The 17,968-nt window shown below is 41.6% G+C and overlaps 1 protein-coding gene across 2 annotated transcripts in view; it reads right to left on the minus strand.

Annotated features, from left to right (window-relative positions):
- PSKH1 (protein serine kinase H1) overlaps positions 1-17,968 on the minus strand; it is a 252,869-nt gene that overhangs the window by 167,149 nt on the left and 67,752 nt on the right. For both annotated transcript variants that reach the window (XM_069217580.1, XM_069217579.1), the window contains exon 2: positions 15,774-16,796. In XM_069217580.1, coding sequence (XP_069073681.1) covers positions 15,774-16,712 — 939 coding nt within the window. In that variant the 5' untranslated portion in view covers positions 16,713-16,796. The remainder of the gene's footprint in view (positions 1-15,773; positions 16,797-17,968) is intronic.

Below are 17,968 nucleotides of genomic sequence, written 5' to 3' on the forward strand. Positions count from 1 at the left end.
GCGGTGGACTGGATTGGGATGAGGTGGATTGGATTGGAGTGGGACAGATTTTTTGGATTAAAGTCGGGCATTTTGGAGTGAGGCGGATTGGAGTGCATAGATTGTTTTAAATTGGAGTGGGGAGATTGTTTTGGATTGGAGTGCAGCAGATTGCATTGGAGAAGATTGTTTTTGATTGGAATGGGGTGTACTGAAGTGGGGCAGATTAGATTAGGGTGGGTTGGGAGGATTGGAGTGGGGTGGGTTGGATTGGATTAGATTGGGGTTGGAGTGGGGTGAACTGTAGTGGGTGGATTGGGTGTACAGAACCATTATGTGTAAACTTTCTGAAATTACACATAATAAAGAAACAGTGTTGCTTTGTAGTATTTAGAACAAGGTAATCGTCATCTTTTGAGAACAGTGCCCACGAGCTAAAACTAAAGAAAACATGAGTGCAAAATGAGAAAAGACAACATGGCAAAATAACAGAAAGTTTGTTATAAAAAAAATAAAACATTACAATTTGGTTTGTCCTCCTGGGCACGTTTTTGCCAGTCACACACCTATTTGCAGGACACTAGAATTTAAAAAGAACAAAATACTACATCAATCATGTCAGGAGCAGAACAAGGGCTCTGGTTCAGTTGAATCAAACAGTGCTTGGTCCATGCTCTACACAAAAGATCCAAAATTATGCCAGGCCTGCAGTGACGAATTATGAGGCTGTAACGAAGCGTGCCATGCAAGCCAACAAATGGTAAGCGACAGGCAGGCTCCAAGCCTTTCACTTCAAATTAAATTGAATAGAGAAAAGACAGAAAAGAGAGAAATTCTCCTCGTCGGCCTGGATACCAATATATGGGGCACTCAATGGTGGCCAAAGTCCTGCAATGAATGCCCAGCTACAAGCTCCTCTGTAAGAAACCTTGGAGTGCTATTCGATAGGACTCTTTACTTTGAACATCAAATTAACAGTATAGTTAAAGGTTGCTACTGGTGCCTGAAAATGTTAAAGAAAATGTTTCCCTTTCTTCAAAAAGAGCTCAAAATTTGGGTGACCTAGCACCAGTGATTTCTAGACTGGACTATTGCAATGCTGATGCTTAATATCAAGAAGGTTTCTCTTAATCGACTGCAATTGATTCAGAATGCAGCGGCTCGCTTAGTTCTGGACCTTCTGAGTTCTTCATCGGCAAGCAGTAGTTTAAGACAGTTGCACTGGCTACCGGTGGAAAAACGGGTTACATTTAAAGCACTTTGCCTTACTTATAAGGCCTTTCATCAGGAAAACTATTATTTAAGTTCAACCTTATGGCCGTACCAGCCCTGACGTCAGCTCAGATCGTCTGCACTGGAAATTATATGTATCCCCGTTGCTGTACGGCCAGATGGGGGGATAAAGCAGTCTCAGTTACAGCAGCAAGACTCTGAAACTCTCTTCCACTTTCCATCAAGATGGATAAGATGTACTTCTGCTTTCAGAAGCGGCTTAAAACTTGGTTATTCTCAGACTAGGCTAGACACCCTTCTTTCTTTGCGGCCCCTCTTCCATCTTTGCTATTCCTCTACTTTTACGATATACTGGTTACTAGCTACTCTTTCTTTCTTTATTCTTTTTAGGACTCCCTCTGATGTTATGTTAGTCTTCAGCGCTTTGATGCTACGGCCGGAATGCATTTTACAAATAACCCACAATACAATACTTTACACAACAGAGTCTCGCAAGAGAGACTCATACGCTAGGCCATGTACTCGCAGGCTCCACCCTAAAAAGGACATGAAGGACATGAGACAATAGAACTGGGGTGTGAAGTAGGAGGAGCAAGTACATCCCTCTCACAAGCAGCAACAGACAGGGAGGGCCAGAGGATCAAGAGAAGCCCGCAGAGTGTAGGGGAGTTTAAAAGATAACAGGTAACAAGAAAATGAGATTAGCAGGATAGCCAACCAATGATGAGGCAATGAGCTGACCCAATGCTGTTACGATACGCAATAGGAGTTCCAACAACCAGCAGCTAGAGCAATCGGTAGGTGACACCTAAAAAAGGTACTTCCAGACCAACTGTAATAAAAGGACAGAGCATAATAAGCTATGGGGTGGTGGAGGGTGGTGAGCACTGGGGTTCACTCAACGGCCCACACCCAAAACTAGGCTAGGCAAGGCCTTCGAACGTGAACCATGAGCTCCTGAATGAGAGCTTACTTGGGCACGGATCTGATCAAACCCCATACATATCACTCAACGACCACTAGACATGGTTGAACATCTTGTGAAGCAGGTGCTAAGAGTAGGGGCACTGTAGAGTGCAGGTGGGCAGAACCTACTTACAGATCCAGAAGTAAGACAATGCAGATTATTTACAGTGCAGAAGGTCTATAAATTCAGCGCAGTCATTTGGCTTCTTGGTACCACCAAGATGATTTACACGAGTTTGACATCTGATTAAGTTTAAATTTGTCATATTGCTACACATGGCTAGGGGAAAGCTCTTCCATCTTCTCCCTTCCCCCTAAAATAGCAACAACAAAAAGAATGGAAAATAAAAATCTGTCATGCTCCGGGCCTGCATTTGTCTTCACTCGCCTGACGTCAGTGAGCCAGGGACAGACCGACCGACCGTGTACAATAGCATGTTGATGAAGGGTAGAACACAGCATGAATTGAAAGGTTCAGCTCAGTCTCTGGAACACTTGGCCTGTATTTGTGGCCTCAGTAGATGCAAGAGATGCACTGTCAAATAAAAAGACAAGCATTTGCAATGCAATGGGTCTCGTGTTTGCTTGAGTTAGAGCTATTAGCGTTGTAAATTCCTAACTGGACTTTTCTTGCCACATCAATGTGAATAGAAAGGAAATGTCACCCTTCGGGCCAAGGATAGTGTTTGTATGTTAACAGAATGAAAAGTCTTGACACGTATTTCAACAAAGCTCTAATGAAGTTAGCAGAGTAGCCTGAGAAGATGCATGGTCCCAATAAAGGAGACGAGCGATGTCATGAGTGCTGGCAGGCAGGGGCCCTGGAAAGAGAATCTATGCGATGCAAGGGCATATGGTATTTGTTTAGTAAACTTAGCTTATTTTAGGATCAGCGTTTGTTAGTAAAATAAGCTTATGTTAGGAGCCGGGTAACGAGGACAGAACTAGAATAAAGCCAGAACAAACATCAGCGACATGAGAGGAGGTGGGAGGAATAGAATGCTGCAATAAAAAGCAGGCAGCTACCAGCCTAAAACACGTAGAGTGAAAGGGGACCACCAAGGAAATGTAAAAAAATATAGATAGATAGATAGATATAGTCACAGCAACAGATAAAGAAAGCAAAGTGTAACAATACAGTAGTTGGTCCCTGCTCTGAAACGGAAAAAGGAGGTAGAATAGGCAGAACTAACCACTAGCGAGCAAGAATTTTTAAAAGGACACTGCAACCAACAAATGAAATCTCTTTAACCCACAGTATAAGTATACACCAAGCTGAACACTTACGCTCAACCTAAAAAGCATTGGCATAACCAATAGGTCTCACTTTTGGAACCTCATAAGTGTTTAGCCATAGCTTTTGGCTTTTCCAATTACTATAAACTATGTTGCAGAACAGTGTGGGTGCTGTGCAGCATGCTAAAATGCTATACTCCAGCAAACAAACAAAATTGTGAAAATTTACATAACAAAAATGGCCAACTGAAACCAATTGAAACGATGAGACAACATCTACGGTAGTAAAACACATCGATTTTCCTGCATGCAGTTTGTTATGTGTCCAAACACCCAGTCAGTAGCAAGTAGCAGGTAGCAGGTAGCAGGTATACTCCAGCTGCCTGCTGTTCAGTAAATATCAAAGGAATTGCTAGTGGGCTGCCTACTCATTAGGGTCGCATTGGGATAGAAAATATGCATGGGCACCAAAATAAAAGTGTGCCTATTAGTGAATCAAATATCTGACTGCTAGGTTATGTCCCCCTCAGCATAGAAATGCAACAACATGTTTTTAGCCTCCTCAGTGAGGTGCAGCTGGAGTTTCATGACACAGGGTGCCTGGGACCCACGTGTGGGTATACATGTCACATTTAAGAAGATCTCACTGTTTTTATATATAGTAAAGTGTGTCACAGTATATTTGAGAGGCAGGTGGTGTTCCCTCCTGAGTTTGTGGCATGTACAAATTTTTGAAGATGGGCACGGGACCCAGTGATGAGGGAGTGGAGAACAATACGACCCACTAGGATAGAAACGTGATAAGAGGACACTGGAATAGCCCCTTCTTTGGCTCAGAGCGACCACATGCGTATCACTGAGGACTATGCTGGACTCAACTCCGTGACCTCACTACTCTACAGATATTGGCAGGTTGAGGGATGCTGCAACGTCATCAGTTTTAGAATAAACACTGCATGAGCATCGATGGCAAGGGCATGTGTCTGCTTCACAGAGAACAGCAGTCTAGCAAGCTGGTGAAAGTCCCAGCAGAGAGACCACGGTCTGCAAGTAGATGGGGGAAGAGTTGCGGCCCCCTGCAGATAGAGGACATTAGTCATTGTAGTCTTTTTTAACTGTGCTAACAATTCAGCACATTTCATCAGCACTGCATGCACACAGTATCCTAAAAACTTTACATATACATTGATAAGTGCACCATAACAAAAGGTCCTATTCCTCACTATAGAAGGCGATTTAGATTTGTTTTTATACCTTCACAATCTCCACAGGAATATCAATTTCATACCTGCAGGGAGATAGGCAGAATATATTTCTTGAAAAAAAGTAATGAAGGATCTCTCATGTTTTCATATTTTTAACTAGACAAGGAGAGATCAGCTGCAAAGGACAAGAAATGTTAAACGCTATGCTGGTCAAGTTGAAAATTTCAAACTTTTTAGGTGAAGAAATTGGTTGCTAAAGTAGCAGAAATAAAATGAAAGCATGAAAAATCCAGAGACGGTCATAGTCACCCTTGCCCCAGGAACAGACTGTACACGTGCATTTTATTAAACACAAACTACAGCAAACCAATGTAGAAGGACGTCAAAATCTTGGAATGTGATCATCCTATCAGATGTACATATTTATTTGCACTTTTATATAGCGTGAACTCGACCAGCAGTTATTGGGGCGCTTTACTTGAGCACCAGTTACATTGCACAAGGACACATTGACATTTTGTAGGCACAGGGAGATTAAGTGATTTGCCCAAAATCACATGATGCTGACCCGACACAGACTCAAACCTGGCTCCCCAGCTCCAAAATCTGCAACTCTGGCTGTTGCGGAATAAATTGAATTAAGTTATCCACATCCTGATGACCTCACAATAATAGAATGTTGAGATTCACGAGTTCATGACACATTATCGTGATAAGAACTCACTATATAATTTACTGCAACTGTATGCACTATATAATCTAACATGAACATTTGGCATGAAAGCAGCCCTATGAGACCCATGTTGGGCATTCTGCACTACTATGACAGCGCATCCAAAAGAACTTTCAACACTTTAAAACATAATTCGTAAGAGCTCCATTCTTCACACGATGTACACTGTTGAAAGATTGTTTTTCGAGGATTTTGCATAGTAAATCTGAATTTGGTCTGGAGCAGGCATGCAAGCTTAAGGGTCATAGAATATTATATTTTATATATACACAAATAAATAAATATATATATATATATATATATATATATATATATATATATATATATATATATATATATGACACACACACACACAAATATATACCATCTACCTCGATGCTTCAGCGCGTGTCTCACTCTACACTTTCCCCATCTCAATGCCACCGCCTCCCATTCATTATGTCCCCACTTTCCACCCTGGGTCACTAGGCCTCGCACTCCACTTGGAAAGCAGAGACCTACAAACACCCTCTGGAAATGCTGACACCCTCTTTCGCCTAGTGACATTCCTTCCACAGCAAACAGGTTTATTTTGCTCTCTGTTTTGGTTCCCTTTGCCATGTCAGATCTTTTGTGGGCATTCTTTCTTTTGCTCTCGGTTGTGGTCTGGATGGGAAGCATAACCATGTACTGTGAAGCCTGTACCAAGTTGTAATTTAAAGACAACCTTAAAATGGGACTAGAGACTGGTGATTTGAGCAGTCGTTTGCAGCAAAAACAGTATCAGCGTGCCATATGAATTGAATAAATCTACAAGTTAACTGTGTGTACAAACCCTTAATACTCCCAATTAGTGCTTGCCTGCAAGTTCTTATTTTTCATCCATTAGACTGGGCATCCACATAATATGTGGTGAATAGTTTTGTTTGAATAGCCACAAAACCTACAATTTGGCCAGCCACAAGCCCTTTGCCATGCTGGTATCAGGTCTTTTGTTGGAATTCTTTCTTTTGCTCTTGGTTTTGGTTTCCAGGGACCCAATTAATGAGTTTCTGGTGGTCTCCCTGGCCCTGCAGACACTTCCCATTAGCCGGAGGTGCCTCGAGCAACGGGCGGGTGATGGTGGAGACACGGCACAGACAGGTGCCGAAGCTGAACACGCACAGAAGACACTGGCAGGACTTGTTTTAATTTATTAATTTTTTTAAACAAGTAACGGAGCAGGAGGAGTAGGCAAACAGTAAAAAGTAGCCCCACAAAACAGATAAACACCCAAAGCGTAAGCATACAGTACTTGGTCAGTGCTCAATGGAAGGAAGAAAAAGATAGCAAGCATTGGAATAGCCAATGTCTCTCACCTTTTGGACCTTACACATTTTTAACCATTCAGTACGTTATCCTGGTGAGATCAGCTGTCGTTATGAATCTACTGGTCATGTGTGATTCAGAATACTCCAGGTCCAGATCACAGCACATAGAAAGACACATAACCCATGTGTTCAACTAATGCTAACACTTAACATTTACTGAAATATACCTGGTTGTTAGACATACACAATGTATTCCTGGAGTTCTTGTATTCACAACTCTTGTTTTCTGCTATGGGCACATAAAACCCTAACAGACACCCCTGACACTGCTCACAAAACAGCGATTTACACCTCTTATGAACCCCAGGGCCCTTTAAAACATGACCTTATAATCTCAACAGAACCATGAGTGTTTTCAAATGTTTTGGGTGTGGTGTAACAAACAGAGTTGCCGACTTTGGGACTGGGGAACTGGGTTCAAATCTCGGCATAAGCACTCACCATGCCTACTAAAAACATGTTGATCGGACAAATAAAATTAAACAATGACGAATCGGAATCTAAACAAAATTAACTGAAACAAAATTACTAATGCCCATCTGTACCCGTTGAACTCCCTTCGAATGAAGTCAATATGCACACATTTAGAAACCTTGGGCAGAAAAAAAATAAAAGAAGCAATAAATGGCTTAGGACTAATTCAAAGAAACGACAACAGCCTCATCATGACGTGTGACGTTAATAATGTCATTGCGCATGACATGTGGCTGCCTTCCTAAATTGGGGAAATATTAATTAAAAATCGTAATGGTAGTGATTTTCAGGCATAAATCAACAGAAACTCAAAACACGAGCGCTTGTATCCCGGTCAGAAACAAATGAAAACAAGCTGGAGTTCTGAACCGCAAGGAGGTGCATTAAACACTTAGGATGCAAACAAAGAGAGAGGTGCCAGTGCAGTGGTTATCTTAGGGAAAATGCCTGTTGTCGTTACAATAGGTAAAAGAAGACTAAAATCATGCACTTCTAGGTTGAACCAAAAATGTATAGCAAATAACTACTGTGCTATGATATTGTATTACCACAGCCAATCCATGTGCGCTGCACAGAACTGGGACTTACCTATTGTCAGCCAAGTCTGCATCTGTAGTGTATAAACACTGAAAGCTAAACAAGTTAGAGTCTGAGAGGGTGTGGTGTAACAGAGCTGATGACTTTGGGACTTGATAACTGAGTTCGAGTCTCGGGGGTCAGTTCCAGTTCCTACATAAAATATGCAGATTGGAACAAATACAATTAAACAATGGCAATCTAAATCAAATACAAAAGGGAAACAAAATTACAAATAAATGCCGATCTATACTGGCAATGAAAATTACAAATGCTGATCTGCAAATGCCGATCTGTACTGAAGCCCACATCAAAGAAAATAAGGGAGTAGCGCAGAGGCTAGAAGAGCAGAAAGGGAAGTGGGTGATTGCATTCGGAAAGCTAATAAACACAACCATCTTAAAACAGGAGTGGAGGCAAAAGAAAAACAAAGTGCTCCGGAACTAACATAAATGGGCAGAAGGGAACTGATCCATGTAACAGGGTCAGTCTCCAGGGAGGGATAAAACAGCCAAAAGAAGGCAAATGTAAACTATTCACCAAAGAAACGAGTTATTTTGAGATGCAGGCACTTGAACCACTGTCAAACGATGGGCGTGGGCAAAGACCAAAGAAGATACCAGCATGCCTCGAAGAGACAGCACATGCGCTGCCTACGCTTGACCTAAAAAGGAGGGACAAAGAGGAAGGATTGATCATTAGCAAACAAGGATTTTTAAAGGACACTGACAGACAAATGGGAAGCAATTGGTGGACTCAAAGCTCACAAAGTGTATACAATGGGTCTCAAAAGCTCAACCTAAAAAAGGCCAAAATGGAAAATGTCACATCTCTACTTTGTGCTCATTCCAGCCAAGCTGGCCCAAAAGCAGATCAGGGCAAGACAATTTTCAGCCGTCAATAAACCACTTTAAAACATTTCATTGCCAGTAATTTGTTTTTAAAGAGTAAACAATATTGATTTTTCCTAAGATGTTTTGGGATGCAATCTCCTCTCCAAGTCCGTGTTAAAGCACGTAACAGCCAATTGTTATCTGTAAAGAATAAGCGTTGCACCATCAGAAGCACATCTTTAAACATTCTGGCACAAAAAAAAAAAAAGTCCATTTTAGGATGCCAAGAAATGTTGAACCTCAGCCTAAGGACACTAGACAGAAAAGGTCCTCTTTGGACGAGTCCAGCACACAGGGCCAGATTCCAAAATCAAATTTGGCTTAACATATACTACAAAATCATTGTATTTTCGTTGCCTTTACCTGTGCAGGTGGACCTTTCATGCACACCTTCACCAAGCACTTGCTAAATATTACACAGTTTAAATTAGCCGGGTTTGATGAACACATCATGGGAAAATTAACATGTACCATTTTCAAAATATTTTCAGAACTCCAAATCCGGTAAGAGTGATTGCTGACCAACATCATTAAGCTAATGGTGAATGCTGCTTCATCTTTGAGTACTTCTCTATTAATGCCACCCTTCATCAAAGAACCTAGAGCCCGCTGCTGCCATTAGGTAAGGAAGGCATAGACTGCCCTGAATCTAAATATCAGGGCCCATGTGATCCTTCATAAAAAGAACTCAGAGGACTTGCTGCTTTGCAACGGCTCACTACTGCTGCTGCCTTCTATCAAAGGTTCAGAGCCCAAGCTGCCCTTCATCAAAAGCTCAGAGCCCACATTGGCCTTCAAAGAGCAGAGAACCCTTGCCATCTTTGATCATCTCAGCACCCCTGCCACCGTTCATCAAAAGCTCAAAGTCCTTGCTGTTCTTCAGTAAAAAGTTCTGAGCCCTTGCTCCTCCCCCTCAAAAAGCCAGGATTCTACCCTACCCCTCACAAAAGAGCTCAAAGCTCATAACATACTTTTTTCTACAAGGCAAGAGCCAGTGCTGTCCTATGTCAAAGACCAGGGCCAATGCTAGCCAAAATGACAGTACAGCAGTCAAAAGAAGGAACAAGCAATGAAGCAGTGCCCTGGGTAAAAGTCAGACAAAACAAAAAGGTAATTGCCAAGAGATTGAGAAGGCAATAAAGCAGTGCATTGCCCAAGACAGAAAACAAATCAAATTAAAGACCATTACATGGCATCAGGCAAATCATAACAGTAGCAAGGACTGTGCAGCTTTTAAGACTAGTCAGTGATCCACATACAGCTTTGTCAAAACCCTAAAGCTGTCAACTTATACCAAAAAAGACATGAAAGAGAGAAAAAGATGGCAAATTGCCAAAATATTCTTTGTAACTATTGTTAAATAATTCAGAATATAACACACAGGAATAGGCGATATTCAACACACTGGTGAAATCAGTGTAGCAAGAGGGACTACTTAGCCATCCAAGGTCTGACTGAAGGCTGTGCAGCCTGAGGGATATCAGTGCTGTCTTAGGAATTAAAATAGGTGTCATTTTGTAGTGATACTATTAAAAGACATAGAGATACAATTATATATTGATGGAGAAGTAGCTGCTGAGCCGCTTGTAAAGAAAAGGAATAACAGATTTACCAGTTACACGCCAACTGAAAAAAACTCACAAATGGGTTAGGTTGTTACAGCCAAGAATAAGGGAGATATTAGATTCTGCTATTTCGGGTGCTGATTTGATTACTTCTCAAAGGGCTAAGTTCCCATAAGGTTTCCTGGCAATCATGAACAACTGATGCCACAAAGAAGAATGGAAATCAGAAACTTTAGCAGAATAGAAAGGTCATAAGGGTCTTTCTGAAAGTGATGTAGTGCTTACTCTGTCTGAGATGCTTTGGGAGCCGGTTCAGAGGTTTGATATCAAGAAAAAGTGTAAGAGTGAATCCCTGCTGGTGCCCATTTGGCAGGGGGACTCCAAAAAGTAAAGATTCTGAACAAAGACAACAAAGGGATATATGGAGAGAAAAGGTTGGATAGACATGACTGTTTAAATTAAGTGAAGGCATTTAAATTTAAAGTTTTTCTTCGTAACCAACCAATGCAACAGTCTCCATGCCTCGTAAACACTGTCATTTTTAGGGTCCAGCGTGCAAGTGCTCTGGCCTGTTGTAATCGGTCTGTGGGCTTTTAACAACGCCCACTCTTGCTATTCATTCTTTCTTGTGCTCGTTTTAAATGCTTCATTTTTATTGGTGCATTTTGTGAAATGTCCCTTCTTTGTGTGCTGACTTCCCTCCTGGGCGATTTCATTAAGTGAACATTTTTGTTGGCCATCACACATCGATACCCTTCCTCCTGTTACAGCGTATGATGGCCCCTCCTCCGGTTTGCCTTTCATCCCAGCCGCGATCCTTTCTAGACATTCATGCAGGGAGCCAATAACTCTTGCACTCACTGCAGCTGTAGCGCTTTGAATTTACTTCCTTATGTCAACTGTTTTACTTTTCATTTTATGTGGCAAGAAAAGTCCTGTTAGGAATTTACAACACTAATAGTTCTAACTCGAGCAAACGCGAGACCCATTGCATTGCAAATGCTTGTTTAGATAGCAAATAAGACGCACAGTAGCATTCTGGTCACTTTGTGACTTTAACAAAGCTGAGACAAGTGTCAGCAATAGACTGTTTAGTAGTTTAGTTTTAATATCACACAGCTAGTGACAATGGACACATGTAACTCCGGGAATAAATGAGCGAGACGGTTTTAACAGAAAAAGCATATAGAAGGCAGCGCTGAAGACACTGCAGATTTTGGAGTGTATACAAAATTCATGGTTTCGAAAAATCTCTTGAGATTTAGCTTTAGAAACAGAAGTGAAAATAGTTCAAAAAGACTTTGCTAAAGTGATCCGTCCCAGTGTAGTTTATTTTCTGCCAATAATTACAATTCTTCTTTTATTAGCATCTGGTTTTAGGAAATTAAAGGCCATCCAATGTTAAATTACCTTTTTGAAAGTGGGACATAGAAGCAGGAATCCAACAACCTAGGTGTATATGTATAATAAAAAGTCTGCTGTGCGCAATCTGGTTAAAAAGCAGAGGAGAACCATATGGAACTCCCAAATAATATTCCATATAAGCCAACATAAAATTGGCTTATATCAACGTTCATTCCTAAATGAAACCTGTTATGATTCCCCCACCCCGTATACCGTACAGTCTCACTCCTTCCTGGCTCCCAACTACTCCTTTCTTCATCAGCTTCAAAGTCTTCAAGTGGTAGCCTTGGCACATTTCAATGAAAGGTGCTACAACTCTAGACCAATGATCGATTTCCAAGAGGGGTATAATCAGTTTTCTCTTTCTGCAGACAATCTACATTTCACATCCTATGTCGTGTCTGGTAAGGTTTTCCAGATAATACTACTTGTTGCATTCAAACAACGCCTGATTGCTTGTCAACATGAGACCACTAGCTGTTTAGAGTTCATCAATCTTAGGGCCTAGAAAACTAATATTCTGAATGGTAAGGCTAATGGTGGGTGAGAATGCCATATTTTAAGATCTGTAAAGTGACAGTAGTTGTGCTAATAAAACACAACTGAACTTTTCCGCTCTCTGAAAAGCAACAGGACTATGTGCAATGACTAGAGCTGCAAGGAGATTCATCTGTGCCGAAATCAGGATGGGAAGAAAATAAATAGTAACATTAGCCTGCTTTCTGTGTGCTAGTGCAACAGAGACATTGCTGGTGTTGTAGACTGACAATAGGAGATATGCAGAAGAAAATAATTTGAGGAGAAAGTAAAATGAGTAGAGAGTTTAGGTGGTGGAGACCCAAGGACTGGTTGTTGTAGGGGAAATGCCAAAGTACCACTGTTACGCTGCAGATCGGATGGATTTCTTGCGTAGGCAAGGATATATAGGGCTATGTCGAGTGGTTAGAGCTGCTGACCTTGGAACTGGAGGAATCAAGATAAGCCTCGCCACACATCAACATATTATTTTGGGCAAATTACTTAATCTTGTGTGCCTAAAAAAATAATATGGTTCACTTGTAAAGCTCTCTAGAGCTAATGAGTCAGGTTTGAGCTTGTCAAAACTGCAAAATCATAAAATATATCAACCCATCCCACTGTTTTTCTGATCCATTTTCGCTTCCATGGCAAAAGATCTTAGACCAATCCTGTCTGATGTTGGACAAACCTTGTTGATACTTCAGTTAATCAATGTACATTTTCAACCTTTTTTAAAAGCTAGTTAAGCCACAACCCTTAAAAAAAAAAAAAAAAAATCCATGCAAATATCTTAATTTCAGACATCCCTATTCTGCACCTCCTAGTCAAGCTTATGGAAAGCTGTATCTGGTATCCAGCTCAAACAGGTTATCAAGGAGCACCACCTCCTTCCTAATCCACAGATAGCGGTTAGATCGGTTTGTAGCATGGAGGCACCTGTGCTTCAAATAACTTATGAGGGTTTACACATCCTACACAGAGGAGAATCCAGAATGCTGGTTGTTCCCTTTCCATTTGCAGCCTCTGATACCGCCAAACAACAAGTTTTTCATGAAAACTCCTTGAGAACTTCGTGGCAACAAAGTTAAACTGTTGCAACGGTACACTGTGTTTCAGCACCCATAAACAACTGTTTTTTTTTTATATATATATTTGCCTCCTCATATTTCTTTATTCCCGTTCAATTCTGGCTTTCCTTCTTCAATCTTCTTGCCGTGTGCATGCTATTATGTAATACACTACATCATTTGGCTTTTATCTTGACGGTCTCACAACACACACTAGGCCAAAAACCTGAGTTACCAGCAAGGACTTTAACACTTTTTAGGGTCGAGCCTATGAGTCCATGCGCTAGGGCATGCATGGCATGCATCTCGCTTGCGAGACACTGTAGTGTTCAGTAAAGGACTTGGAGCCCGCCTGTGTCTCACCATTTGTTGGTTTGCGTGGCACTCATCCTAACGGCCTCGTAACTCGTCAAGCCATCATTTCCGCTCTTCTGTGAGGTGCAGAGATCTAGCATTAATTAATTCTACATAATTAGTGCCCGTTCACTGCTCCCTACGTGATCAAGGTACTATTTTGTTATATTTACATTCTAGATAACAGAAGGCTTGCGAATGGTAAAAACGTGCCCAGCAGGACAAACATCATTGCAAAGTTTTGTTATTTTACTTTCGTTTGTTTTTGCTCATGGGCACTGTTGGCACAAGATGACACTTAACTTGTTCAAAATATTGCAAAGCGACAGTGTTTCTTTATTATGTGTAATTTCTGAAAAGATGTTTTAAAACAATCATGCAGAGCACCCCAAGCACCAGCACTCAAAACCGCCCCACTACTATCCACCCTAACCCAACCTATTTTACCCCACACCAATCCACCCAACTCCAATCCTTCCAACTCACCACAATCTAATCTGCCCCACTCAAATTCGCTCCCTCATTTCAAAAACAATCTGCCCCACTCCAAAGCAATCTACCAGACTCCAATCAAAACAATCTGCCCCACTCCAATCTACCAGACTCCAATCAAAACAATCTGCCCCACTTCAATCTACCAGACTCCAATCAAAATAATCTGCCCCACTCCAATCCAAAACAACCTGTCCCACTTCAATCTACCAGACTCCACCCAAAACAATCTGCCCCACTCCAATCTACCAGACTCCAATCCAAAACAACCTGCCCCACTCCATTCCAAAACAATCTGCCCCACTCCAATCTACCAGACTCCAATCCAAAACAATCTGCCCCACTTCAATCTACCAGACTCTAATCCAAAACAACCTGCCCCACTCCAATCTAACAGGCTCCAATCCAAAACAACCTGCCCCACTCCAATCCAAAACTACCTGCCCCACTCCCCACTCCAATCCAAAACATTCTGCCCCACTCCCCACTCCAATCCAAAACATTCTGCCCTACTCCAATCCCTTTCCGCCTGTCCCACTCCAATCTGCCCCACTTTAACCCAAACAACGTAGCCCACTTCAACCTGCCCCACTAAAATGCCGAACAACCCACTCCAGTCCAAAACAATCTGCCCTACTCCAATCCAATCCACTTTATCCCACCCCAATCCAATTCCAATTCACCCCACTCCAATCAACCCCACTACTACCAAGTCCGTCTCACCCCAATCCAATCCAACACACCCCAATCCAATCTACCCCAATCCAGCCCAGTCTAATCTACCCCAGTCTAATCTACCCTACTCCAATCCACCACAGCCCAATCCACCACACCCCAGTCTAGTCCACTCAACCCTACTCCAGTCCATTCCACCCCACTGCTGTCCGATCTACCCTATCCCAATTCAACCCAGTCCACTCCAATCCAATCCAATCCAATCTGCCCACCTTACTCCAATTCAAACCACCCTACCCCACTCCAATCCAATCCATCCCACTCTAATCAAGTCCTAAATTGCATCAAAGGCCCAAGAAAACACCTGCTTCTCTACCGAGTAAGATAAAGATTTTTGTAATAAGCAAGCTATCTAACTGCTTATTCGAGTTTCACGTGGCAATCAGGTTAGTGATAAAAGTGGAGTGACATTGATAGGAGCCTCACAGGAAAATGAAATACAAACTTCAGAATAAACTAAGTATTTCCACAGTCAAATTGAGAAAAAAAATTATAGCTTCCACAATCAATCTAAGAACCTATTTGAAATGTGTGAATTTATTTAATTTTTCAAAATCAAGGTTGGACATGAAGACAAAGTCCACTTTTAACAATGGGAAATAAAGTCAATGATTTCAGGCTCTCGGCATGGAACTGGCAATGAGACCACAAAGCAAATTCCAGGCCATGTCAGTCTTTGGAAAACAGAACCAAGAGAGACACTTGTAGACACCAGATAGCTTTGTGGAAAAAGTATGCACAAGAAATATTGGTTGTATGCATCTCTTATACACTCAAACAACTCTCAGAAGTAAAATCCTGCCTTGAGGTGGTGACAGCAGTCCTCAATGGTTGAAAAGAGGGGGAAAGGCAGCATATGATGTACCATTCCTGGGGAAGCAGTACTAATACATCAACCTTAAAATAATTAGGATCCATTATTTAAAATAGACTAGCATGGATTGATTTCACACAGCAGCTGCTATTCCCTCTACTTGAAAGCCACACACTTACCTCCCCAGAGTAGCTGTACTTCCCTTTCAGGATTTGCCGGTATAGCCTGGTCCGGTTATCGTCCTCAAATGGCATAGTTCCACTGAGAAGAATGTAAGAGATAACTCCCAGCGCCCACATGTCCACAGAGTTTGTGTATGGTTTCCGGACTAGGATCTCAGGGGCAATGTACTCTGGGGTCCCACAGGTGGTTTTCATCAAACAGTCATCACCTTTCTTTCGAGCGCTTGCCAGGCCAAAATCTGTGATCATGATTTTGGAATCTGTCCCAGGATGATAATACAAGAGGTTCTCAGGTTTCAAGTCCCTGTGCGTGATTCCCAGTGTGTGCAAGTACTTAACACCCTCCAAGACCATCTGGAGCACCCGTGTAGCGTCTCTCTCTGTGAATGAGCCTTTGGCAATAATCCGGTCAAACAACTCTCCACCAGTGGCCAGTTCCATCACCATGTACACCCTCTCCTGTGTTTCAAACACTTCAATGAGCTGGATAATGTTGGTGTGGCGAACCCGACGTAGGACATTAAGTTCAGATTCGCACACTTCTCGTCCTTCCCTGTACTTAGTCTCAATCATTTTAATGGCATATGGCTGTTTGGAAGCCTTGTGCTCCACACGCACAACACGACTGAAACTGCCCCTGCCAATAAGGGCCTTAATGTCATACTTTGCAGTCACACGAGGATCGAATTTGGCACGATATTTAGCCACCTTGTTCCTGCGGGGATCAACATGTTCTATTTGGCTTGGTGGATGCCCACTGTGGTAAGGGCTGGTGTGATGGGGAGGTGAGGGTGACCCACTTTTGAGAGGGGTACTGCCCTTATCGGTGATGAAATGTTTGTATATGTCATTTTTATGGGACTCAACCTTTTTGACGAGATCCAGCTGAACATCTTCTGGTGACTCTGGAAGTATTTTGCTCGTCCCACAGCCCATCGCTGATGGATGCTAATCATCCATGAAAGCCTTTTCTCACGCAATACCACCATGACACTGGTTCTGGGAAACCTGCTTCCATACCTATGAAAAAGTAGCAAAATTAGCATTACTTGAGCTCGATGTTTAAGAGAATTTTGCAGTGCTTGAGGTGAATTTATTAAACCCACATGGAGATCATTAGTAACAATATACGGGAAACGGTTTAGTGATTGTGGTTTAGCATCAGAACTCTACGCTAACACCTCCAAAGAATTGGGCAAGATTTAATGTTCACGAAAGTGCTAACCTGGTATTAAAGACAGAAAGTAGCAAGGACAGAAATAACCCCACACAACTTTGTTGCTGTATGATGCAGCGAAATCACTGGAAATTGTATGTGTGCCTTCGAAACCAGCAAGACACAACTATCATGTGCAACAGCATTCACAAAAAGAAGTATGTAGGACTAAATGGAAAGGACCATGTATCGACCACCTTACTCTTTAAGGCTTGGACCTCTAGGCTAAAGTTGTAGTAAATTTGATGGTGTAACAACGGCTAAAGTTTTTGTAAATCTGTTGGTGTAACATCGGTTAACATTAGTAATGCATCATAGTCAATAAATAATAAAAAGTGGTGAATTCAGATAGGCAGGTCATGAAGACTGTACACAAATTATTTCGCAGCATTGAAGAAAAATAATGATTAGGGATTAATCAGGTTTATTTAATAAACCGCATAATTCATCATTTATTCGCAATTTACAGCATAAAAATGTGAGATGGACTAAAAGTCACAAGCAAGCCCAACATAAATAAAGAATCTAATTTTACCTGGATGCGTACTAGGAGTATGCAGATACCAAATTCTTGCCAAACATTTATTATTAAAGATCAGATTAAATGCTGCAGATTCCTTGATTATATTGAACAAAATGGCTTCATGATAACTAGCGATTTTAAATATACTAATCTTTTCTTTATCACTACAGCCTGGAATACGTCTTAAAATGCACATCCTACATAAATAGCGAAAAATATTAAATGGAAACTAGTTTCCAAACCACTACATAGTTTGTAGCTGATCTGTTCTACTGAGAGAAAAAAAAAAAAGACCAATAAAAATTAAAATCAGTTTTTAGCCAGCCCCTGTAATAAGTCCATCAGTCCTCAACTGTTGGGACATGTCCACTCAACATATGCAACACCAGGCTAGCTGATGCATTTCTGGGTAGCAACTGAAGCAGCAATGGGCAAGCGTCTGTATAACGGCAG

The sequence above is a fragment of the Pleurodeles waltl genome, chromosome 12, assembly GCF_031143425.1.
Source record: "Pleurodeles waltl isolate 20211129_DDA chromosome 12, aPleWal1.hap1.20221129, whole genome shotgun sequence".
Lineage (NCBI taxonomy): Eukaryota > Metazoa > Chordata > Amphibia > Caudata > Salamandridae > Pleurodeles > Pleurodeles waltl.